Source organism: Oenanthe melanoleuca, chromosome 9 (genome assembly GCF_029582105.1).
Source record: "Oenanthe melanoleuca isolate GR-GAL-2019-014 chromosome 9, OMel1.0, whole genome shotgun sequence".
Taxonomy (NCBI): Eukaryota; Metazoa; Chordata; class Aves; order Passeriformes; family Muscicapidae; genus Oenanthe; species Oenanthe melanoleuca.
This window is the reverse complement of record NC_079343.1, coordinates 6,345,849-6,370,957: the sequence shown is the minus strand read 5'-3', so window position 1 is coordinate 6,370,957 and position 25,109 is coordinate 6,345,849. Positions and strand designations below refer to the sequence as shown.

The following is a 25,109-nucleotide window of genomic DNA, read 5'->3' as shown; positions in this document are numbered from 1 at the left end:
AGCCTCTCCCTGCATAAAAAGGATCCTTTTCCTTCTAGAGCAGCTTCCATGTAAAGCTGAACATGTTCTTAAAAGACCACACATTGTTCTGCCTTTGTACTGTCACCTGGAAGGAGAGAAGAAGCTAAAATCTGCAGTCTTGCTCAGGAAAGTAGGTGAAATCCCAATTCATCATGACTGTTACAAAGAGCAAAGACATTATCAAACAAAAGCTTCCAGTATTCAAGCACAAGGGCAGACATGATTTCAAAGCTGTAAACTTCCCTCTGGGAAAGCAAAAGCTCTTCACAGTCTCCTTCACTTTCCAGCTCCCTGTCTATCCTATCCCACAGTACAACAGTTAAAGCTCTATCTGACTACTTCTTACAGTAGTTTCATCTCTCTCAAAACCTCCTGCATATTTTTGAGTCACTCTGTAACATACAGTAGCAATCGCCAGATCTCTCCACCCATAGCAACTTCTTCCAGACTATCTCTTCTTCCATGTTTACCTTCTTTTTGGTAGTTTTTCTCCAGATTTTTCCTTCTTTTGTGACAGCAGACTAATAATCCAGCTCCCACAGGAGGCTGGATTAAGAGTCCTAAAAATCCTTGACATGAAAGGATTTTAAATTACTATTTTCACTGACTAACAGTGACTCAGAATGGTCTGTTTACCAGAGGGCCTTTTCTCAAGGAGAAAAAAAGCTGCACTGAAGTCTGGATTACAAACTACTAAAATAGCAAAGTATTTTGAAACTGCAGCAGTTCTGACAGGAAATGGGGACTGAACTGCACTTAATGAAGGAAGGTGGAAAACCAGCAGAGTGATTCTAGACAAAGCAATACATGGTTTTACTCATCTTTTTGCTTGCTTATAAAGGAAATTCTGACAGCTGCCAATATAAACAGAGTACAAGCACTAGCAAAGAGTGCACAGTTCCTGAACATGTACACATATGGGTGTGGAAAAGACAACAACCCCCAGCAAAAACTGAATTTCCAACATGTGCTCCAATTTTGCCCAATTTAGAGAAAATAGCTTAAAAACAAGGAAGAAAGAACCATCCTATTCAGAAGTTGCTCTTTTCTAATCTTTCCTTTTTCCAAACATTAACAGGGCAATCCATGACTGTGTGAGAATTCAGGACACCTGGGACTGGCCTGTGTCACCATGTCACCGGATCAATTGGTCTTTTTGCCCAGCTGATCAATCAGTCCTTTTACCCAGGCATTCTCTCTGGGTCCCTTTACCCCCCTATTGAGAAAGCAGGGGAGGAAAATCCTCTCCCTTGCTAGGAAGCCCAGTGACTCCCTGGAGCATATGTTCAACTCCATTTTCTTCAGAGGGCCAACACCACACAGGGCAGTTTGGGGAATCTGTGCAAGTGTCAAACCACACAGATTTTCCTGATCTCTATCAGCCAAAGCTTGAAGTCCAACAATGACTTCCTGCAAACAGCTTGGAATGAAAGTTCTTATATTCTTTCTCCTCATAGAAATAAGTGATATGCTCCTTCTTGAAGCCTGTATTCCAAACCAGCACAACCAGCCTCTGATCTGGCTGATCTGGGTTCCTCTTGTTCCAACAGTGCCTTACAGGCACTCAGCTCCTGTGCTAGGCAGGAGCAGCAAAACTTCTGTAGCTTCAGCAGCTCTATTTTCTTTCAAAAATAAACACTTCAGAGAAGACTTCACTGCCTTCTCTGCTGAAAAGGATTATTTTAATTTAAAAGCACCTACACAAATAATTCAACTTGACACAAGATCATGAAGAGGCAAAGGAATTTTACATCATTGCGAATGAACTGCAAACATCAACAACATACTCTCCCCACCAGGAAGGACTGTCCAGCACTTTGATTTTTTACCCAAGTTCAAACACTTTGCCCTCTGTTTATAGAGGGATTACTAACCCAGAAATGAAAATTCATGCTATTTCTCCAAAGCATCAATAAGCCCTGGGAGAATACAGCAAAAATCTCTGGAGGAGATCAGTAATGTAAAAATTCACAAGACAGAAACTGGCAACTTTGCTGCTGAATAGAGTCAGTACTAAGTAACAAGGTTATAATATGAAAAAATTGTAGCACACCTGAAGCTTCCATACAGCTGAAGAATGACATCCATACTCCTTCTCAGAGATGATTCTTTCATTCAGGGGCACCAGCAACTCCCTGTTCCTCAGCCTACCACAACTACTGTTGCCTCCAGTCATGCAAGTGCTCTGTAAGAGAGGTATTATTCTAACCTGAATACTTCCTCTCTCCTGGGACATTGGTCAGGGTGAATCACCAGTTAATAAACAGTATTTCTTAACTGGGTGCAGCACTTCCAACAGCACCGCAGGCACATTTCCCTTTACTCCTCTTCTAGAGAATACATCTACATAAATCCACTCAGGAAAGCACACGTGAACAGTAAGAGCTTCTAGCAAACATATTCCAAAGAACCTGAGCTTTTGATATCTGTTATGCTGGCACAGGTGCCATGTTTCCCAGTGCTCAATCCAGAAAACTCACACTCCTGCTCTTACCTTTCACGTTCAATCTTCCTCTAAACTAGTGTCCAGAGCAGCCTACTCCCTCAGAAAAAAACCTGAACAGATTGCTTGACATGCAAGGATTAGTCTCGTCTGTGGTCAGTCTCTCTGAGCTACGTACCACTTGCCACAAGCTGATTAGCTGCCTGCTTAAGGAGGAGCTGGGATAAGTTTCCTTCTGACGGCAATGAAGTGGAGAGGCAGGCGCTGACTGTAATAATATGCTGTTTCCTGTCTGCGGCTGAGCTGAGAGGTACTTCCCAACAAAAAAGGGTTTACAGGAGCTCAGGAGCTCAAGCTCCACCTCTTCCAGTGAAGAGCCTTTAACTATGGAGGAGGGGTCACTAGCATAGCTCCTGGCACTCAAAAATGTGCTCTGAACCAGCTTTCATTTCACCAAAGCACCAGAAAGAAGAAACCAAACTACACGAAATTCCCTCTCCACACAGAGAATATTTCTCCTATGTGATCTCAAAGCTCTGAATCAGATGTAATTCATGTTGTAATTCATGTTATGTGAATGAGGGTGAAAGTCCACACCACCATTTGGTAGCAATAACTGGAAAACATTTACCAAACCACCATGTGATAATCATACTGGAACAAAATATATACCTGGGAAGATATGATGTCCTCTCCAGGCCCTGACGATGAGAGGCATTTTTGACTAGTATTAAAGAACACATACTTTATCTTTATACAAATCAGGAGAGGGTCAATGAACTGATAAGGAATCACTTCTTTAACTGTACCAACTACACTGAAGGCAGCAGGCTTAACTCAGTTAGGACCTTCTAGAAAAGAGCAGATCTACAATCTTCAGTCTGAGGAGGAATTTGTTCACCACACAAACATTAACAAACTGGGCCAAAGGAGACAATCCAAAGTCTTTTCAAAGACTTTTGAGGGGACAGCTGTGCTGGCAAAGTGTTGACCTGAGCAACAGGCAAGAGAGTGATTGGTGTCCCCCAGACCCTGCAGGTGTCACAGGGGAGAACAGGTATGATGGATGGCTCAGGTCCATGACAGGTAAAGCAGATCATTTTGAGACAGAGATAAGTAAAACCTAGGCTTCCCAGCATCACTATTCCAGATTAAAGTATGGAAGTATCCTCATTGCAGATTTTGTTTAAATGCTTCTCAAAGAACTGCAGGCTAGTTCATCATGTGGGCATCTTAAAAAAAAAAAAAAAAATCACATTATGGCAGAACTGCACTGTCCAAGAAAAAACTGTTCATGGAAAGAGCTGAAGTCTCAGTGGGAAGACCTAATGCAACTAGTGTGATCCCAAATCATCTGCTTTTTTTAAATCACAGGAGGTTTTGAGGGTATAGTCAAGAAGGCGCTGCTCAGAAATCAGGGCCAGGTTCTGACCTCACCCATCCAATGGCGAGGCTAAAAGGAAGGGTCCTGAACTACCAGAAAAACACATTTATCACTGCATTTGTGCCACAGCAGATCTTCTCTAAGGGCCTGTGCAAGACAGCAACTCTAGGAAAAGGCATTGGAGAGAGATCTATGGACCATGTACCAAGGGATCATACATGGAAAGCACCTGTCACAGCCCAGATATCCCAGAAGAATTTATCTTGCAGACAGCTGACTCCTAAGGACAGAGATGGCAGAGATGTGACAGAAACAGCAAATACCACACCTAGAACCTTAACAAGAGAAGGGAGCTCTGGCATGGGGCTGCTATAAGATTTGTTCCCAGAGGCTTCCTGTTAAATACCTCTGCAGCCACACTGCCTGACCTAAAGGAACAAAGTTAAACATAAATATTTTCATTACACATCAGGGAACGGAGCTGTACAACATCATAAGCTCAAAAATGCTCCATGTCACATGCTTCCAGCCCATTCTATAGTCATCTATCCATTAACTCTGCGTAGCAGTCCTGAAAACTGCCCCCACTGCTAACAGGATACACTTACTGAGGAAATATATGCAAAATCAACCAAGTAAATCACTGTGGAATTTGTTATTACCCACTTTTTTTTTAGAGGAAGAGGTCCATGCCCAAAAAAAATCACTTTTCTTGCTCTTTCTGCTGAGAGCAAACAAATTACCTGTCAATCATGTCCTATGTCAAAGTTTTACTGGCAGCTGTTTTTTAACCTTACTCCTCTATCCATGCAGCACAATCTGCTGGCTTTATGCTCTGGTTTTCTCCTCTCATGATGCTGCCTCCCCATGCTCCTCAATGTACTTTCAACAGCTGCTTTTCTGACTGGTCAGCCCTTATTACCTCTTTGTTTTGGATAAACATTGTTATTCCAAGTGGTTTATCTGATGTTTTTGTTGCTTGTCTTTATGTCAGGAATTTAGGGGTGTCATTCAGGCAACCTGACCTGCAGAATCTATACATTAGGCAGTACAGACGCCTGGACAGGGGCTGAGTTCTCCCAGAAAGAAACTATTCTTTTATAAACCCACAAGTACCAGTCTCCATTGAAGAAAACAAAAAACCAAAAAGAAAATCAGAATATCTAAAACTCTGCTTAAAACACCAAATGCTACATATTTTCAGTTTAGGAGAAAAACTCAAATTGTACAACCCACTGATTTGAAACAGGGAAAAAATGCATCAAAGAACTCTCAATTTTAGGAAGGAAGATACAGAGGGGAAGCAGAGTGGTCTCAAAGGAAACCAACAGAAAACTACACAACTGCAAGGAATCAAAAGCATTGACAGTAATGATGTAACAGAGCAAGACAAGGGCACCTTCTGGTTCCCGTTTTTAGAGCTCAAGGTAAACGAGTGAAGCACCTCTACAAGCCACGACAGAGAAGACAGAAATTAAGAGAAAAAATGTTTTTCTTGAATTTACCTAAGGACCATGATAGACTGCTCAGCTGGAGACAGCGCAAACTGCACCTGCTTGAATTTCAAGGTAAGCCTTTACCTTTTATCAGCTAGGAAAGGCAGGGACTGGCAGAACCTGATACCAGAGTCTTGGAAATAACTTTTCACCATTTGACTCGGATGGGAAAATCTCAGAGAGCAAATACATTACTTCCTTCTGTCCCTAACAATCTTCCTGATGGATATTAGATCTCTCCCAACTACAATAGTAAGCAGCACAGTAACAGTACACTTATTTGAAAAATCAGTCCTTATTTATATTTGAGAAAATATAGAAGCAAGATCCAGGATAAAATGCTTTATTAACAGGTAAATAACATCACATTTTTGAAAACCTTTCTCCTGCTCAACTCACTGCACAAACCTGTTACATTGACACCTGATACCAATACTTACCCAGACGTGCCTCCTACCTGTCCAACTATGGATGCAGAAAACGGTTTTAAGCTTTGGGAAGGTGTTGGGGTTTTATCTGGACACAGGTACTGCAAAGGCAAAAGCTCCAGCTACACAACAGAAATCCCCTTCAGCAGATGCTTAAAGCATCAGATCACTCCTGCTGCAGCACAAGGCACAATGCTCAGTCTTGGTCACCACCTGCAGGACAAGGAGGGATTCCTCCTGGATTGCTCTCCCCTTCACCTTGCCTTAGAGCAGCACTTCCTTTGCCCAGGCCCTCTTCCTTTGCTGTTCTGAGCCCGTCAGGAGCTGTGTTGAGGTTTATTGCTGTTCACCAGCTCAACACACCCTGCAGGGCTGACGTTAATGGGGTTTTTCTGCACACCAAGTGCTCCTCCAAATTGGAGCTTGCAGAACACCTGCACCTTAGAAATACAATCAATTTTCTTCCTAGTTTCTGAGCCTGGAGAAAATGAAGCAAGGACACCACGTTTCCAGACTGCAACTACTTAGCACACATTCCACATCTAATGAGTATCCTGAACCAATCCCACAGTTATTTCTATGCTATTTCTTTCTGCTCCTCCTTTTGCTTTCCCACTATATATAGCATGCATAGATAAACACACACAGAGATACACACAAAGTCAGAGAAAAAAGTTTACATATTTCAATGCCTATGGGAAAAACTAAATTCCTTTAGCAAGATCTCCAGAATAAATATGAACATCACCTCTAACTCCCTCAGCAGAACAAATTTTTCTCTTCCATGTACTAACAGGTTCTAGCAAACCCTCTTAGCTTATAGGGAAGAAAATCCCTGAATGCCAAGTCTTAGCACAACACATAGCAACCTAAGGTATTTCCCTGAGGGAATTTCCCACGTGCACAAATATGAGTTATCATATTGTAAAGAAAAGTAAGTTTAATTTTTTTTTTAATTTTTCATTAAAGATGCTGTGAAGATTGTTCAGGTGTTTTTCAACTCTGCAAAAGAGATGGGATGTGGGGAAAAGATGCAAGAAGAACAGAAAATAATGCAAAAAGTCCTACCGTGAAGCTGTTGTTGACATTCTTTGTGCTGGATTCTGCCACGCTGGCATCTGTCAGATCCACCTCATCAAAAATAATGGACTGGAAAGAAAAAATTCGAAATCTCAATAAATTCTTGAATCCAAAGTATAAGCAGCAGACTCAAAAGGAGTCTGCCCAGCATGCTCCATGTCACAGCCTTTTATGATTTGAAGGAAAGACAGCACCAACAACGTCAAGGACCTGAAAGTCTAGTTCCATACACTGGGGATCACTCCGGCCTGTCTCCAGACAGTGAACACAATGACTTGGTTTTTATTGAAGGATTATTTAAAAAGAACACCAAATAACTGCAGGTTTTGTTCTTGTGAAAAGAGACAGTTTTATATCTAGTTGACTATTAGCATTCTAAACCAGATGCATAGCAGCTCTGATTTGATAAATTCTAGTCTACTGCACTTTCTCTTTTCATTCATATTCTCTTATTTCTATTAATTCAGAGTCCATTCCCTACTATCATGCACCAAAGGGAGAAAAAATGTGGAAAAAAATCAGTATTATGGGTCCACATGATGCCTCACTTCAAAGCCACAGATTTCCAAGTGTGAGGCAAAACACAGGGATCTTCTAGCAGCTACAAAGCCTGAAGACCAGTGACTAAAGCGCTCTTTTCTCTGCTGAGGGCTGCCTTCCCACTCACACCCATCTCCCTCCAAAGCCCCTCTTACTGACTTCCTTCCTTGGCCTCACAGGTACTGTCAGGACCTTACCTTAGCAGTTTTTGCATAGTAGAGTGTTCGTCCTCGCAGCTTAAAGTATCGTCTCTTCCAGCGCTGGAAGGAGCTGGTCTGTTTCATCAGCATCCCCTCTTTTATGACAGTCTATAAAAGCATCAGAGAAGAGGGGTGAAGCACAGGTTTTACCGACAGGCATGTTTTCTGCTCCCCCAGCACACATCCATAGCGGAACAACTGGAGCTGGAGACGAATAACCTCAGTGCCCTCTGCTGGAAGCATTTCACAGATTAATTCAGCAAAATTGAGCAGCCTTCACAAGATAAAACTCATGAACACACAACCCACACTGCGGTGCGGTTTAACCCTTGTCTCCAGCGCTATCACGATACCAAAGAAGATAAATAACTTAAAACTGAATGAGCACTTCAAATCTAACAGTGACTCAGGGAGTGTAACAGTTAAACTCACCAAGGTTGGATTTCAGTCAGGTAATTGCACCTTTCATTTAATTGGCATCTGATTACCAGCACATACACACCCAGGGTATCTGTCTCTACCTCCAGCTGTGCCTTGTGAATCAGCATCTACCTGGCACAGAGGTGGCAAGCTGCAAGGGGGCAAAGAGTGAAACTAGAGCAAAGAAGAGGCTATATCCAACATCAGCATTTGGTATCCTTCAGATAGTCTTGGCCCTGCCTCAGTACTCTCTGGCCAGCTGCCATTTCCCAGGGCTGCAGTGCCAAAACTGTCTATGCACACTGACTTTTTTTCTTTAACTGCTTTATAACTAGACTGACATACCAAAATACACAGAATCATATGCCCGTTCATACACTGTGCATATGTGGGAATATGGATTTAATCCACATGCACTTCATTCAGGATTGAATACCAACGACTACATGAAAATAATCTCAAAAACTGCAGCTCAGAAAGACAAAAGGCAAAAAAAGTCAGGGCTGAATGTCTAACCCCAAATTCCTGTTTGTAAATACTATCTAGGAGCTACAAGCAGTGCTATGTCATGCCTTGGTACCAGAAGAAGCCCACTTCTCTACCCAAAAGAGTTGCAGGAACCTACTTCTTGCTGAGAGCTCAACATGATAAACACTAAGTTAAAACACGGGACACAAATGCTCTGACAATCTTGTAAGACAGGTTATTCTGTATTTTGATGGCAGGAAAATGACACAGCTTTAAGATACCAGAGGTCTCAATGGAATTCAGGTTTGTAACAGCCAGATCGCTGATAAGTATCAATTCACAAACAGCACCAAATGGACACTGCCAGGCTACTACAGCACAGAAAAAAAAATACTCTTACTGATCCACAGGGTTTAGTTCATTTTAGAACTCCTTTCCAGGGCAGTAAACTTGCTTTTAAAATGCTATATATACTTCTAATGTGTGTCTTTAATTTTTGGAACAGCTGCGGATTGTGATACGTTCCACATACACTGGCCCTTGCCAAGCTCAAAGCTTCCTCAAAAACCACTTTGAAAAAAATGCTGACTATAAGGAGAAACATCCGTCTGACAATATATGCTTCTCTTTTGCTAGACTGAGCTATCCTCAAACTGACCTGAGAGATCACAAGGTCTGGACCACCACGGTGAAGCCTCTACTCACAAATCAGCTGGGAAAGAGCAGGCTCTGCATTTCACCAGATTCTAAAGAGAGCTGTTGGATATAGAAGCCACTACAATCTTCCTCCACTGTGTTGGGAAACAGAACAGGGGGAGCTCCCCTGTCTCCTGGAAGAACATCATCTGCCTTGGACGCTGGGCCCTGGCCAGCTCCAAGGTTAGCAAACTCCAAGCCTCAACACTTCCCAGTGGTCTGTTTCACAAAGCCACCTGCACGCTGGAAGAAATACCTGCTAGTGCTCAGCCAAACACCAACTTAGTGTGCCTGCTTCAACTGGGAATTGCCAAACTCCACAGAACTTCCAGCAGAAGGAAAAGAGGAAACGAAAAAGCACAATTGAGGATTAAGCTCCTATAAAAAAAATGGCTGTTTGCCACACCAGCTCCCCACAGCTCTGAAGCAGCCACTAAAAGGCATCCTGGCACTTGTTTTCACAGGACACAGGAGTAGGAATATACTCTAAGAAACCATAAAGCATCTGGGAGTGGCTTTAGGGTCCAGAAGTTAAACACACTATAGCAATACCCAGAAACAAAATGTTAAACCACCTCAGAGCTGGTGTTACTTGAATAATCCAAAACTCAGACATTATCTTAGCTGAAGCTTCAGCATAAGAGAAAATGGAGTGCAAAGACTGACCAAAAAGCATCCCTCGCTGAAATAACCCTGCAGGCAAGGCCAGAGCTGAAGGCACTCACCTGGAACCAGGAAAGATGCATTCATTCATGCATTCTGCCATGGACTTTTTATGAGTTCCCAATAAAGCAATTTTCACTCTGTGTGTCTCCATCCCTCATCTGTCAAGTGGAACAAACAGCACTTGCCAACTCTGTGGAAACTCACTAAAACATACATTTCTCTCACAAGTTATTTTAACATCTGGCACCCGAGCATCAAGGAGAAATGTAAAGTATCAGCATTCAAATTATGACACTAAAGAAATCATATATTTCTGCAGCTTGGTTTTTTTACAGAGAAGAAAATGGGAAAGTGGCAGAAGATTTTCCAGCTTAAGACAGAAACATGAAGTGATTTTTACATTCTCTGGGAAAAAACACATATAAATAAATAATGAGACAGAGAAAGCAGCTACTGAACTCTGCAAAGCCCCAAACCAAAATCAGAGAGGAACTAAAAATCCTGGGGAAGACTCCTGGGATGAAATGTCCAAAGAGAGCCAGGAGGCTGATCAAAAAACAGCAACTTGCAGGAGGAGATTTCAGAGTTCTGTTACTATGCTTATTTAGAGCTATAGTTAAACTGGGGTCAGCCAGAGTCTTTATACATGCCAGGCTAAGGCAGCATCACTTCAGCCAAACTCTTGCCCAGTCCACCAGCACAGTAACTCTTAGCAAAACAATGCCTCTGCTTTCCCTCAGCTCCCACCGCTCCCGCTTGCTCTCTCAGCTCAGTTGGGCTCACTCACCTCTGCACAAGACATGCATTCTTCCATTTCTCCATTCCTCTTTTAAACCCCCTTTTTTTGTTTTTAATTTTCTTTTTTTTTTTTTTTTTAACCAAAAGGCAACACTTGTAGAGGTCACCTTGCCCTGCTCTAAGCAGCAATTTCTGTCATTGCCAGGCTCTATCTATAGAAAACCTCACAGCTACCCAGCTCAGACATGAAAGGCCAGAGCAGGAGCACTTGTTCTGCTCACAGCAAACACGCCTCTGGTTCAGTGCTGCCCATCTCTGCACAAGAGCAGCCGGGCTATTTATAGGCACTCGGCTCAGCACAGTTTGGTGGGTTTGGGCGGAAAGGGCCAGAGATAAGATCAAGATGACTTTATAAAATGATGTAGACATCGCTGCCTTTCTCCTCCTCAATGTTGATTTTACAGCCAAAGGACTTATTACTTGCAGAGGAATGCAGCTGCAGAAAATGAACTGGGGAAGGGACCTTACTGGAAAGTGACACAAATGAAACAAAAGGTGGGAGATGAACAGTTATTTCTGCTCCCCAGTCTCTCTGCAGATTTCTAATTGAACATCTACTCTGATCAGATTACTGGGCATATAATTCATTAAGATAAAAGTGAAACTGCTTCTCCCGTAACAAAAAGAAAGTGTTAAATCTATTTTTAGCATCATATATTGGATCCTACGGGAAAAGCTACTGCCCTGAAACATTATGAGGTTTAATTATGCACATCCTATCCAGAATAAATACTAAAATTGTTTGCAATAGAACTATGCAGACTGTTTTCTATCCAGCTGAGCCCCTTTCCAGTGTGGAGTCCTGCGGCATGGCATTCCTTGGGCAGATAGCACTACAAAAAAATTAATTATCCTCTTGGATCAAGTGTAAAATGATGTGCTACTGGTTTCAACACTGACCACTTTTATCATACTGCAAGTCAGTGTAAAAAAGGTTACTGAACAAACTGACAATGTAAAATAACACTACATATAGCAGTGTCTTAAGAAGTCTGAAAAGAACAAGATTAGATAACTGAAAGGCAAGGCCTAGGAAATTTCTAACATTTCAGTATTTATCTTTGGCCTTGAAGAACAGCAACTTCCTGCAGAAAAAAAAAAAAAGTTTATGGCAAGCAATACACAACTCTCCTCCCAGCTCATCCCCTTTCAAAACTTGACATTTAGGAAGAGCAATAATATGCTCTCAGATTTCTCCTGTCAAAATGGGTGAAGGGTTCTGGCCTAATCCTGAACTGACAAAAGAAAAGTTTTGCCACTCACCTCAACAGAAATGGTTTCAAACAACTCAGAGGACTTAAAAAAGAACTTAAAAGAGAGCCTCGTGCTTCACTGTTTCCCCTTCCGGCATTTTAAGAATGACTAGCCAAAAAGATTAACAGGAGCTGTTCAGAAAACCAGCAAGACACAGCTGTGTTTTTGGCAGCACTGCTCATCTGAGGTGTCTCTGCACCCAGTAACCTACGTCAGGAGGTCAGAGACAGCTTACACAGGTAAATGCTTTCTACACTGATAACATGAATGATTCTACTAGAAGTAAGGAAGGACCATATCAGATTTCAGCTACAATCAGATTATAACCCTTGTTCTCCTGCACATAGTACTGCTCACCAAGTGAAACAGGAGCGGACAATCCTTTCCTGAAGCTTAAACCTATTACCCCATTTGGAAGTAGGGCTCTTGATAAAACTGATTTCCTAATCTGGAAAATAAGCCCTATTAGCCAGACTGAGGATGACTATGAAGCGTGTCCAGCTGTCAGGCTGGCAAGTGTCCCTCAGCACAGGGAGGCTCCAAACCATGTTTGATAGAGACAGAGAAAGAACAATGAAACTTATTTCACTGCTGAGATCATAACATATTCTTAGGGGCAATTACTCAGTGCAGCATATCTAAAACAAGAATTATGCTTCATTGACGTATGTTTCCAATGCAGAGAAAGGACTATGTACAAGGTAACAGCAAAACGATACAAAGCTATCTAAATAGCAACTAAAGAATCCCAAACCCGAAGTCCCCAGCATGCGGATTTCTCTGTTTATCATGTGTCTTCAGAACGTAAAAAATTCAGGACACACACAGTTTTTGTTTGTATGCACCACAAAACACTGATGCCAAACAACAATTAATTGACTAAACAAAGCACCAAATGCAGACAGGAAAAAAGAAAAGGCAAAAGTATATGCAGAACTGGGCTATCTTTATAGATGCTTACTAAGGAATTTTACAGGTAGCTAAACTTCGTGGACCAAACAATCTCATCTAGTCACTGATTTTAAGCCGTGGCAAAAAGGACAGGAGTAGGTTTGCAGACACTTAAACATGGCCAGACAGTCTTGCCATGCTAGGGCAGGTACAAATCCGAGTGTTGTACCTTGTGGGTAAAACAGTTTTAGTAACTGGTGTCATAAAAACTCTCCATGGTCATAAACATGAAACTAATTAATATTTAGAAATCAAATACAACACAGTAAATCCAGCAAAAAAAAACTAAAGGAATAAATCTAACCAAGTCCACAGAATAAGACATGAAATGTCAAAAGGGTAGGGGTTAACAAGCTAATCTGAGAGCAACATCCTTCCACCAGACAGTGGTCACACCCTGGAAATGAACTCCAGGAAGCTTGGAGAGGGGAAATCTGGATCAGTAAAGCAATTCTAATGATGGGACACACAGAGAGCTATACAGATCTATAAGGGAGCACAAGGTAATTACAGGTTACATAGTCCTGCTTGGGAATTCTACATTAAATACACTTTGCTCTTGAAAAAGTGAAAATTGCATTAACACTTCTCTCACTGGTATCAAAAGAGCAAGACATTATGAGAACTCACAGCAAGAAAAGGACTCCAGAAGAGGATAAAAAGAAAAGAAAATCAGAGCTGGAATCACATGTCAAAATAGAAGCTGGGGCAGTGAGTCAGGGACCATCTAACAGAAGCTGAGCATTACATAGATGGAGGGGGTTACAGTACAGACCTTTATACAATCACATTGGAAAGCCTGAGAAAACTCTCCTAATAATCATCCTCTCAATTCTCCTCTGTTGTAACCTCCAGCCCTGCTGAATGAGCTGAACTCAGCACACCCAGTGAGAGACTGAGGCAAGTACAGCTGACAACTCTCCTACAGCCTTCCTGCAGCTCCCCAGACATCATAATCCAGAGCAGAGGACAGCAACCTATCCATGGAGGAGCTGAGATGTCACTGAAACAGGTAATGCGAGCTCATTATCCCGATCTGCAGTCAAAAACAGGAGCTGGTATCAAATAAATACTGAAAAGGCTTTAATTTGCCTTGGCACAAATAAATGGTCAAACACTTCATTCTTCGTTAGTTAATGCTGCAGCCAATAAACAAAGAACAGGTCTTTGAACCAGCTTCTTTCAATACTAGGTTCAGCTGCTACTATTATGAAAAGCTCTCATAAAAGGGATGCACAGTAACAGACCTAAAAAGAGCAAATTATCAAATGAAAAACAATTTGAGAGCATGTAAATATGTATATGGGGAAGGAAATACAACATACAGCGTATCAATGCGCAGCTCCTCGGTAAAATGAGCTTTGTCAGAGAGCGCCAAGAAAAGTACTAAAACAGATGAATATTCTGGTCAGCTACTTAGAAGGAGAATGAAAAACACACCAGTACACTGATTCAGGATGAGTTAGGAGCTGGACAACTCCTAGCACAAAAACCGCTTAAGCCTCAGGATGCTTTCCACAGGCTACCAGCATCCTTCCCAAACACATTTATCACAAGAGGGAAACTGAGCACAAAATGCCAGTCAAGCTATAGCAAAGCTGGAAGATAAGGGCTCAAACCCACCCACAGAGATAACTAAAGCCAAAAAGGCAACAGTTTAATAGCTACCTGAAAGTTCTGGAATGGAAGAAATTTTTAAAGGGTACTAATTAAATGTGAACTTCATATATTTAAGGACAAACATGAAAAGTTTGACTTATTTTTTCTACTATCTAAAATTATATATACATGACTACATCCCCTCCTTGGGCATTTTCCCCATAACCAAAATACATCAAAATGCTACCTACGGTAAAACCTTCTGAGATATGCTTGTCACAAGCTATGCACCAGCACCACAGAATCCCATTTGAACTCGGAAGCACATAGCTGTGCTGTGGCACAGTAACAGAACCTCATTTGGAATCATAGTTTGTACAGAGCACCCTCTAATGCTGCAGCCTGTACCCCCACAGCTTAAGTCACACTAATTCATTCAGAGAGACAAGTTGCTACCAAAAAAACACATGTCTAAGCCGCCCCCCCACTCCCCCCCCATATCCACTTCACCAGCAGCAGAAGGAGCCAGGCACTCACCATAGTGGGCTGCCAGGGCCATTTGACACGCAAGTACCAGACAGGGGAGTGCGACCAGTGCGAGCACAGAACAGTGAATGTATGGGAAAGCACATGCAGAACACAGCTGTGGATCTCATCCTCACACTCATAACCACCCCAACCTTCCCACACCGCTGAACGTCATGGCGACCTTGGCCAAATAGGAAGGAAAAGTCAGCAACAAGTACCAGCAAGAGAACTTCAGGATATGGGAAAGTGAAAGTTATACCTTGAGGAAGAAAATGGAATCCTCTGCCCTTGTGTTGAGGAGGCTGAAAGAAAGACACTTTCCTCCCACTGTGTCTGGATTCCCATCACCTCTGCTACTGAATTCTGCAAGGAGCCTTGTTTGGTAGGGACTGGTAGATGCAGAGCCAAACCCTCATCCTTCTACTCCAACTGGTTTTCAAATAGGTTGAGAGCAGAAAGCGGCTTTTGGCCTTCAGCCATTTAATTAATAGTTAGGTATCTTAGAATTTATTTTTATCTCATCTGTAACAATTGCTGGAATCAGATTTTCCATATTTATGTATTAAACAACCTATGCTTTTAAGTTTTTTTTTCCTCATCTATTTAACATAGTTTTTAAAGGATACTGCAAAGTTTTAATTTGTTTTTCCACTTTCCCTGTTTTAATGTCCTGCAAATACCTTTGACCATGCCAAGACTTCTTGATCAGCACCAGCAACAACAAAAAAGATGAGCACAGCCCTGGGAACACCGTTTTGTTAACTTTCAGCTGAACAGAACAGAAGGGGCTGGCACAAGTTCCCAGAATACTGATTTTTAATATAATCTCAATGATAGATTTATACATTCTTGAGAGTGCTCTGCCCTGCCTCAGCTGAGAGCAGTTCCAAGTGCAGGCAGCTCGCCCTCCCTGTTTTATCGACACATTTCTGTCATTCAAGCACCACTGAAGGTGACTGTCCCACAGGGTAAGAGATTACCTGGAGCTTGCACCACCCACCTCAGTTCACAGATCTGGGGATGCCCCGGGTGATTTCTTGCACTTGATACAAGAAGTATGTATCTACATTTTCCCTATAGGAAACTGGAGGTATCAGCTCTCCTCGCTAGAAAATTACATGGATAAACTTACTAAAGCTTGAAAGTCTCAAGTGCAATGTGCTTGATACAAACATTATGTGATCAAGAGGGCATTTCCTTTCTCAAAAAAGGCAAACCACATCAGAACAGTGATCAGATGTAAAACTTTGCAACTTAGCAATGAGGCGGTGAGGAAACAAAATGTTCTCCTCTAAAACCAGATGAAGCAATCCTGTACTAATCAATTGCCTAATTGAAGTGGTAATGTTGTAACCATGAAGCCAACTTTTTCCTCTCTGGATGAGAGGAGGGCAGCCAGCTTTAGATCTCCTCCTCCTCTAAGTGCTCTCATGTCCAGGTGTGGTCCAGGGCTTGCAGACTGCAAGTTCCATACCCTGTGGAAGCACTGCACTGCTGCTGTACAGGTGCAGCACTAATCAACAAGGCATAGGCAATAAGCCCACTACTTTCTGAACTGTTCTATACAAAATGTGTGAGGAGGGACCACAAACCATGGCAGCTGCTGTGGAACAGTGCTGCTGCCTCAGCTATTCTGCCTGAAGCTCAACTACCCCGGATGACTATCCTACAGGGCTGCAGTACCAAACCGAAGCATTTTCTTTCTTTAAGAGACACATAAATTCTTAGTGAAACAAGAAGCAACAACTACTTAGTGGAGAAAAAGCTGGGAACAAACAGTTTCAGTGGAGAGTTAATAAAACATCCTTTAAATAATGGTTGGTGCATTTGAGATCTTGAAAAAACGTGTTTCAAGAGAAACATGTGTTTGCATGGGACACTAGTGTGCTGAGAAATTTCCAGTGATGCTGAGCCAATATCTAGGGTAAACCTTAAGCTTTCCAGGAATAGGGAAAAACTCTCTATCTCATTTGTGCTTTCTCTTACATATGCAGATATAGCTGCTATTTCAGAAAGAATCAGACTGGATTTGTAATTAAAGAAGGTAAAGTTATACAATGTCTCACATGGATTTCCTAATCAGGTAATCTCGAGATAGAAATTTCATAGTTTTCATTTATAATCCTGTATTCCTACAAAGTAAAAACTCGGTAATTTTTCTGTAATGAGAGGTTTTGGATAGGGGTAAGTACTCTAAATATTTTACTTAAGTTTATTTTTAAAAATCAAGCAATCAAACCAGAACATTCAATACCTATGTTTTTTTTTTTTTTGTCTCCAATTTAATTAATTAGTAGCCTGGAAACCTTTTAGTGATGTGGTTTAAGTAAATCCATGGTCTCAAAACATGCAGAAGTTTAATGTTAGCTCTTTAGTTCTTGGAACCTGATCTATAGTTAGAAGGAATGAGAAACGCTTCAAGTGTGTGTGGTTTTGTGCTTTGTTTTGTTGTGTGGTGGGGTTTTTTGGTTTGTTAGGTTTTGTTTTTTTTTTTAAGAAGGAAGTAACAGCTGTTGCTTTCATACAGCATCCAAAACTCTCCAGCAGCAAGGCAAACTTAGAGTACACCGGTGGAAACAGTGCTGGGAGGCTTCCCACATTGTGTCAGAATAGGTGAGTCTGAAGTGCACACGAAACAGAATGTAGATTAAGGGACAGAAACATTCATACAGCCTAAAGTCCTACCTGTGTCTTGGTACTCAGAGAAGAAACTAGTATATTCATGCTGTTAATCCGAGAAAATTCATGCCCTTAAACCTGCACTCAGTATGTTCAATTTCAGTTCAAACACAAAAAACTTCCCTTTTTCAACAGTTCTCGCTCTTTTTAGGTGAAGAGTTCCCAGTTTCTACCTGAATTAAAGCATAAGCCACTGCAATTCATGGGGCATGAAGATCCTAAAATGTCCTCTTTCAGACAGCCTGTCAGAAGGCAGCAAAACAAAACCAGACAGACATTTTAATATGTTTTAGTGGAAGACGCCACAGACAGAACATGAATTAAGTGATGAATTCCTGAAAATTCTTTCCTCATTTTTTCCTTATTTCTTTTACACTGTTGCTTTACTGAAATGCTTTGCTTCTTATCATAATACTTCTTTCAATACTTGTATTTCAAACTTATAAACTTCTCATTTTCTTCACTCTAATCTCAGGAAATCTTAAAACACTTGCCCTCCAGAAATAAAAATGACCCTTCTTTACCTATAAAATGGGCATTTAATCTAACAGGCAATAGAAGAAACAACAAAATGAGCTTTCTTCAGTTGCCCATGCTGCCCACCATGTGTCTGAGGGATCAGCATAGTACTCTCTGGAAACTTGAACAAAAACCAGGAGAAACATTTTGCCTCCCCCTGTTTTTCTGCCTTTATGCTGCAAGGTAGCTACAAGGTCTCAAGGCTAGAAAGAGAAGTCAGAAAGAGAATCACAACTTCCCACAGCACAAAAGGCATCACCTATATCTGGTACACAGCACAGAGAAGGGAAATGTGCTAGTTCAGATACTGAACTGCTGCTCATTGCAGCTTAAAGCTCAACACTAGTTCATCTGTACTGCTTTTCAGAATATAAATTAATTTGACATATCTTTGCTACCAGAGCTAGACAGCTTCCCAGAAAGTTTGGAGAGCTGCTCGCTCTGTTTGCCACTTCGGTGAAATATACACTGCAAACTTGTCTTAAGAAGTTCAAGGCAATGATAAATGCTTACAAAAATTAAAATACTACAGAGAAATTGCTTGTGAAAGTAAACAGAACTCAGACTGAAACTAGTCTAAACAAGAAGTTCTCCTGATGCCACCCAAGGACGGTGCTGAAATCCTGTCTGGTAAACAAACTGAGAGTTCAACATACCAAAGCTGGCAGACTGAAAATCCCATAGAACTGATGAATGAAATGGGAAGATGGCCTGTTCATCCACCCTTCAGCTTTCTGAGGGTTGTAATGTGATGCTGGAAATGAAAGGTCAAGTTCAAAGGAAGAAGCACACTTCACTGTCAGAGCTTATAAAAGGTGCTGTGCTCCTTGGTTTCACAGCCTCAGCTCCCAGAACTGCTTTGGATATTCCTGTGCCTCGGTCCATGCTGAGTGACGAGATGTCATTGACACTTCAGCTGGTTCAGCTGAGGTCTCAGCACTGCTAAGGAGCTGTTGCCTCTCCTCACACACATCTTCTTTCTCTCAGTTAATTTAATCTCTTTCCTAATTCCTATCCATTCAAAAATACCTCAGCTGACCAACAGTTTCTGTAGCTGCATCAACACCAGCCTGAGACCAGAGAGGAACCAAAAGCAGTGCACTTTGAAGCCTTATGCTGGTACAAGTCTGTCAGGTCTCAAAATGGCTGATCAAGCATACAAAATCAGCCTCTGCTTCCAAGCCAGCTGAGACAAGAGCACTCACATTACCTGCTATACCTGACCACGTGAGGCTTTATTCTTTCCCCATAATAATAATTATTAAAAGACTGCTAAACATGCTTCCCTTATACTTTCTTCTCTGCCTCAAAAATTCTTTCTAGCTAAAAGCAAGTAAGTACATTACAACACAGTACTGCACTTTCTAAAAACTGAGCCATCCAATTCTCCTTCCCCTGCTCTCTGCCTCACAAGTGACAGGTTTCTTAGCTGAAAAGATGTTACCTGATTTGCCTTTATACCCTGCACATCAACACCTCAGTCCTTAAACATCCAAATTATTCCACTTGCTCCACTACTACACCAAAATACTTCAGTCAAACACAGCTGGACAACCTCTGGGCCTTGAGACAAATTCACTCAAGTTTTATGGTCTTGCAAGCAAGCAACTTTACTTTAGAGCTTCTTAGGAAAACAGATGGCAGGAGCAAAGGAAGGAAAACATACCTTCAAAGTGCTTGCAATTGTGACAAGTAAATTCTGAGGAATTCCATGGGCACAACAGATTTCACACTCAAGCTGTGATAACAGTAAGCTTCCATGGTGATTTAGCTGTACTTACAGGCATGGTCTTAAGCTAACTGCAGCAAAAGATGTGGTCAGAAGAGATTTATATCCTCAGGCCACAGTAAAAGTCTGCCTGCATCTCTTACTGTCACTGACAGACCTGTCCAACAGCTTCTACAGCTTACAGTAGTCTGCACTCTATCATTCAACAGACAAATGCAGAATTAGGACTGCCTTTACAAAGGAAGCAAGCTCCTCAAAGTCTCATCAAAACTATGATTACTCACAAAGTTGCCTTTGCTCCTTGCCCTCAGGGCAAGGAAGGAGTACACATGCAGCATCATGCAGAAAAGACAATGACAAACCAAAATGACATCAACAAGCAATAGAACAAATCAATCCTGAATACCATAATACCTGAGCTTACTTAGAAAATTTGACACTATTTAGTCAAATGTTTTATACAGGTTAACACACAGAAGGCTTAACAGCAGTAGACAATATTGGCTTATAATCCTTGTTCTTAATATGCTTATGTTTGCATATACAAGTGTCTGGTTTCATCTTTTTCCAGCCATGCTGACACAAGAAGTGATGTAAAACAGGGAAAACTATTAAGTAGGGACAGCAGGACATGTTCTGCTATGGTTAAACAAAAATACAACCCAATGCACCTTTCAACTTAGCATCTCTGAAATCCTGCTATAAGCAAGAGTTCCCACTCTAGCACTGGAAAAGTTTAGTATTCTTGCTCTCATCATAAACACCTCCATGGAGACAGATTATAGCATTCTTCCTTCCTTTTCACGAGACCCCTCCATGGAGACAGATTATAGCATTCTTCCTTCCTTTTCACGAGACCCCTTCCACAAGTGGTGTAAAAAAATCCCTAGGTTAATCCAATTTCCAGCAAGCCAAATCCTTAATATTTAGCACTCTGGATACAGGAAAATATCTCAAAAGGCTTATTTTTTTCACAGCAGAATAACAGACTAGCTTAAGTCACCCCATGCTACAGCACAGCTGAGGTCTGCTTGATACTGAACATCAACAGATTTAGAGGGCTCCAGGGTTTCCTGGTGTGGTCAAAAGAACCATGTCACAGCCCAGCCCCGCAGTGTCTCAGCCCATGAAGCCGAAGGCAGTGCCAGCAGCACCTCATGGATGGAGGAAGCAGCCCCATCACAGTCCTCATGTATGACTGCACTTTGTCACAGGGGTTTCATAACAGGGATTTCAATGCAGCCAAACAAGAATGCGCAGCAGAATGATGGCAGGTCCTGTGTTTGAAAGCAGGGCAAACCAGCCAGCACAAAAAAGAGCCCTTTGAACAAGGCTTCAGACACTGCACCATGCAGAGACATTTACTCTCCTTTGCTATGAGTACAAGAGAAGCAACACCAAGCTGCAGCACAAGTGCTGAGCGAGCTTTTGCATCCCCACAGCTGCACCGTGCTTGTCCATGCTGCAGAGACAAGGGGAGCACAAGGCAGGTGATGACAGAGTAACTAACCTGGTATTTCTAAGCAGAAACACATGACATAACAGTCCAAGAGTTACACAGGAGCTTAGGGGCTACAAAGAAAAATCATGCTGCTATAATAAAAAGAGTACAGAAAAAGGAAACTCCATGTGTGGCTCCCAGTCTAAGGCTGAAAGTAACCTTCACACCTTTTACAGTAACAGCTGTGGTTGTAGTTGCAGAATGTTGTCACTGCTCCTAAAAATGATGTTATTGTTTCAGGATAAGCCACAGAGGGATAAAATATGACTAGGCCAGGGGAATCTGGGTGGAAAGGACTGTTACCTTACCAGGAAGGCAAAGCAGGACAGACAAAGCTGGGAACAAAGACTAAGCAGCTGTAAGATCACTGATATACCAGACAGAAAGCTGTATATTAATATATGACTACAGAAAGATAAAGCAGCACAGTGCAAGATGGGGATAATTAGGATGCACAAAAAGGATGGGAAGATACTGAGGGAGGCACACACAATGACTGCAGGGAATAACGAGAGCTGCACCTTCCAGAGCAGAGCTCTGAAGATAGGACAGTGACTTGTGCCAACAGGACCACAGAGGAGGGAGGTGTTGGAAAGTGATAATGGAACACTGTGACAGGGAACTATGGCTGGGATGTGCAGAGGTTCTCAGGGAAGGCATGGAGAGGTGAGGAAGGAGCCTGTGGCAACTGTAACATGAGGAGAAAAGGGGAGATGCAGCTCCATGCGGTGAGGAAGCCCTGGAGGATTCAAATACCAGGTAAATGGAGCAGCACTAGGGAATAGGAGCCCAAATCTGACCTCCATGACTCCAAGAAAAAGAGGGTAAGGAAGGAAAGAAGTAAGACAGAGTCCTGCTGAGCCTGGGTACACTAATAACTGAGCTAGGTAAAGCTCCCAGGGAGGTCTGAACCCGGGCACTGGGAAGAAGGTGGCCTGAGCCGGGCTACTGGGGAGGGAACCTGGAGAGGTTCAGAGAGACACAGGGGGCAACTCCAGGAGCCTCTGAGAGCAGTTTGTGGGGGGCTGGCAGACGCTGAAGGACATTTAGGGGGCAGCTGTTAACGGGCACCTGAGAAACAGTTCATTATGGGGATCCCTGAAGGGCATTTTGGGGTTCACAAGTGCCTGGAAAGCTGTAGGGAGTGTTGTCAGGGGGTCTCTGCGGTGTGGACTGGGGGTTGCCAGCAGGACCCGGAGGGATGGTTGGGCTGTCACCGAAAACGACGGGATAAATAAATCTTACTAACACAGACACTATTCGTTACAATTTAAGATTTTCCCAACAGGGGGAAGGGGGGAAATGGCCGAGTCCCTGAGGGGCGCTTTGGCGGATGTGAGGTGGTTACGGGCAGACCCCTGAGGGGTCGTTGTGAGGGGAGCGGAGCGGGATGTGTGGGGGATCACGGCAGCTCCCTGAGGGACGGGCTCGGTGGCAGGCCCCAGGGGAAAGCTTCGGGGGTCTCTGGCAACTCCCTAACCGGCGGCCCGGGCTGGCGGCGACGCGGACCGTGCTGGGCGGGAGGGAGAGGCGGCGGCACCGAGCGTAACGCGGAGGCAGCGCCGGCCGCAGCGCCGCCAGGAGCCCGAGGCCCTGCCCGCGGCCCCCTCCCGCCGCACGCACCTTCTGGCGGATCTGCCCGGACGTCGAGACTTTGCGGATGAGCTTCTGCAGGGAGCCGGGCTCCTGCTCCGGCTCGCTGTCCGACGACTCCTCGGGCGCGGCGCCGGCGGCCGGCTCTGGCTGTGTCTGCTCAGCCCCCGCCGCCGCCATGCTGCACGGACCGGCGGCGCGCCCGGCGCCCCCTACCGGCCCCGCGCGCGCGGCGCCCCCCAGCGGCAGCCGCGGTGCATGGCGGCGGCGGGAGGGGCCGGGGCGGGGAAGGGCCCGGCCGCCCTCACGGGACGGTAACGGCCGCCCTGCCCCTCGCGGCTCCCCGCGAACCGCCCGAGCGCCGATCGCCCCTTTGGAGCCTGGACAAAGGTGTTCAGCACAGCAGCCCTCCCCGCTGAGGCGAGCCCGACATCCCGGACCGCGGTCTCCGTTCCTTCCCATTCTTCGTGGCTATTACAGCACAGAATCATTCAGGTTGGAAAAGACCTCTGACATCACCGAGTCCAACCTACAACCGTCAACCATACCAGAGCACTGAGTGCCACGTCCCGTCGTTCCTTGAACACCTCCACGGACAAGTACTCCACCACAGTACTAGTACTCCCTGGACAGCCCCTCCCAAAGCTCTCCCCGTGCTCCCAGGATTTAATGAAACGCTGCGAGCACAGCCTCCCGCCCAGGCTCCACCTGCCGTGCAGCCCCCGCCCCGCAGGGCCCTCCGGGGGCGCTGGGGCCCGACCCCGCTGAGGGCGAGCGCCGAGCCCGCCCCGGGCTCCGCTCCGCTCGCAAGGGCCGGTAACATCCGCAGGTGCCTCCCCCCGCCTCCCTAACACCATCAGCTACGGGCAGTGCCGTGTTCCCTCTCGCTGGGATCTCACGGAGATGTGCGAGGGGAAAGCGTCTGTCACGAAACTCGTCCTGTCATCTATTTGCTTTAAGCTGTCTTCAAACACAGCAGGTCCAGGGATGCCATCGCTCCCAGAACGCATCCCTCTCCGGGAGCTGGCGAGCTCTCTACAAACAGAGTCCCACCACATCAAAGCCGCGCAGTCAGGAAATTGGATCTGCTCTCCCCCAGCGGTAACAGGAGGAGCAGGCCACAGGTCTGACTCGGTAGATCAGCATAACACCAGAGCCAGAAGAAAGGGAAGATAAAAGGCAAACAGCTCTAGCTAGAGACCTATTTTCTGCTGACAGAAGTCAGCATCTACTGGCTGAAGGGCCGGAGAAAAGTCCAGCTTGTCCTGCAGGAAGGGAACTGTAGGAGCCAGAAAGCCTTCACTTCTCCCTGAGCAAATGACCAGCATGAGATGAACAAATAGTGTATCAAAGTGCTTTCTCAAGCCCAGACAAAAGAACAGATTTAACAACCATTTAACAACCCACTGCACAACAGAGTGCACTGTGATTTTGTCACACTTAGTTTATGGAAGTCATCACTACAGCTGAATTTGAGAGGAAAGTCAGGCAGTGACGGAGGCCCTCACAAAGTTGACATATAGGAAATATTTAAAAAAGGGGGAAAAAAAATACTCAGATCTCTGAGTTTACTGGTCCCATACTTACAGGTCTAGTAGCCAGAAAAACTGGAAACACCTTTGTGGAGAAAGATACACTCTGAAGTAAGACAGGGGTAATCCTGTTCCTCCTCCTTCTTTTAGATCCTTAAAAGATTTTCTGAACTCCTGCTCTCCAAGACCAGCATATTCACAGCCAGCAATTTGTTCAACCGTACTATATCTTCTGCGTGTTCTTGAGCCACCAACAAATTAGTAATAAGAATACCAGGGAAAAGCCTTCCCAGACATCCAGGTGCAAATGCCCGACCTACCCCGAAAGCTGAAATCACACAGAAATTATCCTGATCACAAACACCTGGAACTAGCCAGGTTCCTTTAGCAGCAAAGCACTCAGTGCAGAGCAAACATTGTGCCTCTTGCAGTTCAAGCTAAGCTGAGACACCTGTGACTAACGGACAGCGCTGAGGAACAGGTGTATTAGGGGAGAGCACTGATGGAACCCTGAAGTCAGCTGTGGTCTTAATTAACTACTTCCAGCATCTTAATCAAGACCAGTTTACAGAAGCAAACAGATA

The 25,109-nt window shown here is 43.8% G+C and overlaps 1 protein-coding gene across 8 annotated transcripts in view; it reads right to left on the bottom strand.

Annotated features, from left to right (window-relative positions):
* DGKD (diacylglycerol kinase delta) overlaps positions 1-23,199 on the bottom strand; it is a 58,433-nt gene extending 35,234 nt beyond the window's left edge. Inside the window, exons 1-4 of one of the 8 annotated variants that reach the window (XM_056499291.1) lie at positions 10,630-10,683; positions 9,902-10,000; positions 7,590-7,700; positions 6,841-6,921 (exon numbers count right to left, since the gene is read on the bottom strand). In XM_056499291.1, coding sequence (XP_056355266.1) covers positions 6,841-6,921; positions 7,590-7,700; positions 9,902-9,922 — 213 coding nt within the window. In that variant the 5' untranslated portion in view covers positions 9,923-10,000; positions 10,630-10,683. The other 7 variants (XM_056499287.1, XM_056499288.1, XM_056499292.1 and 4 more) reach the window with 7 other exon arrangements.
* Positions 23,200-25,109: the final 1,910 nt, after the last annotated feature.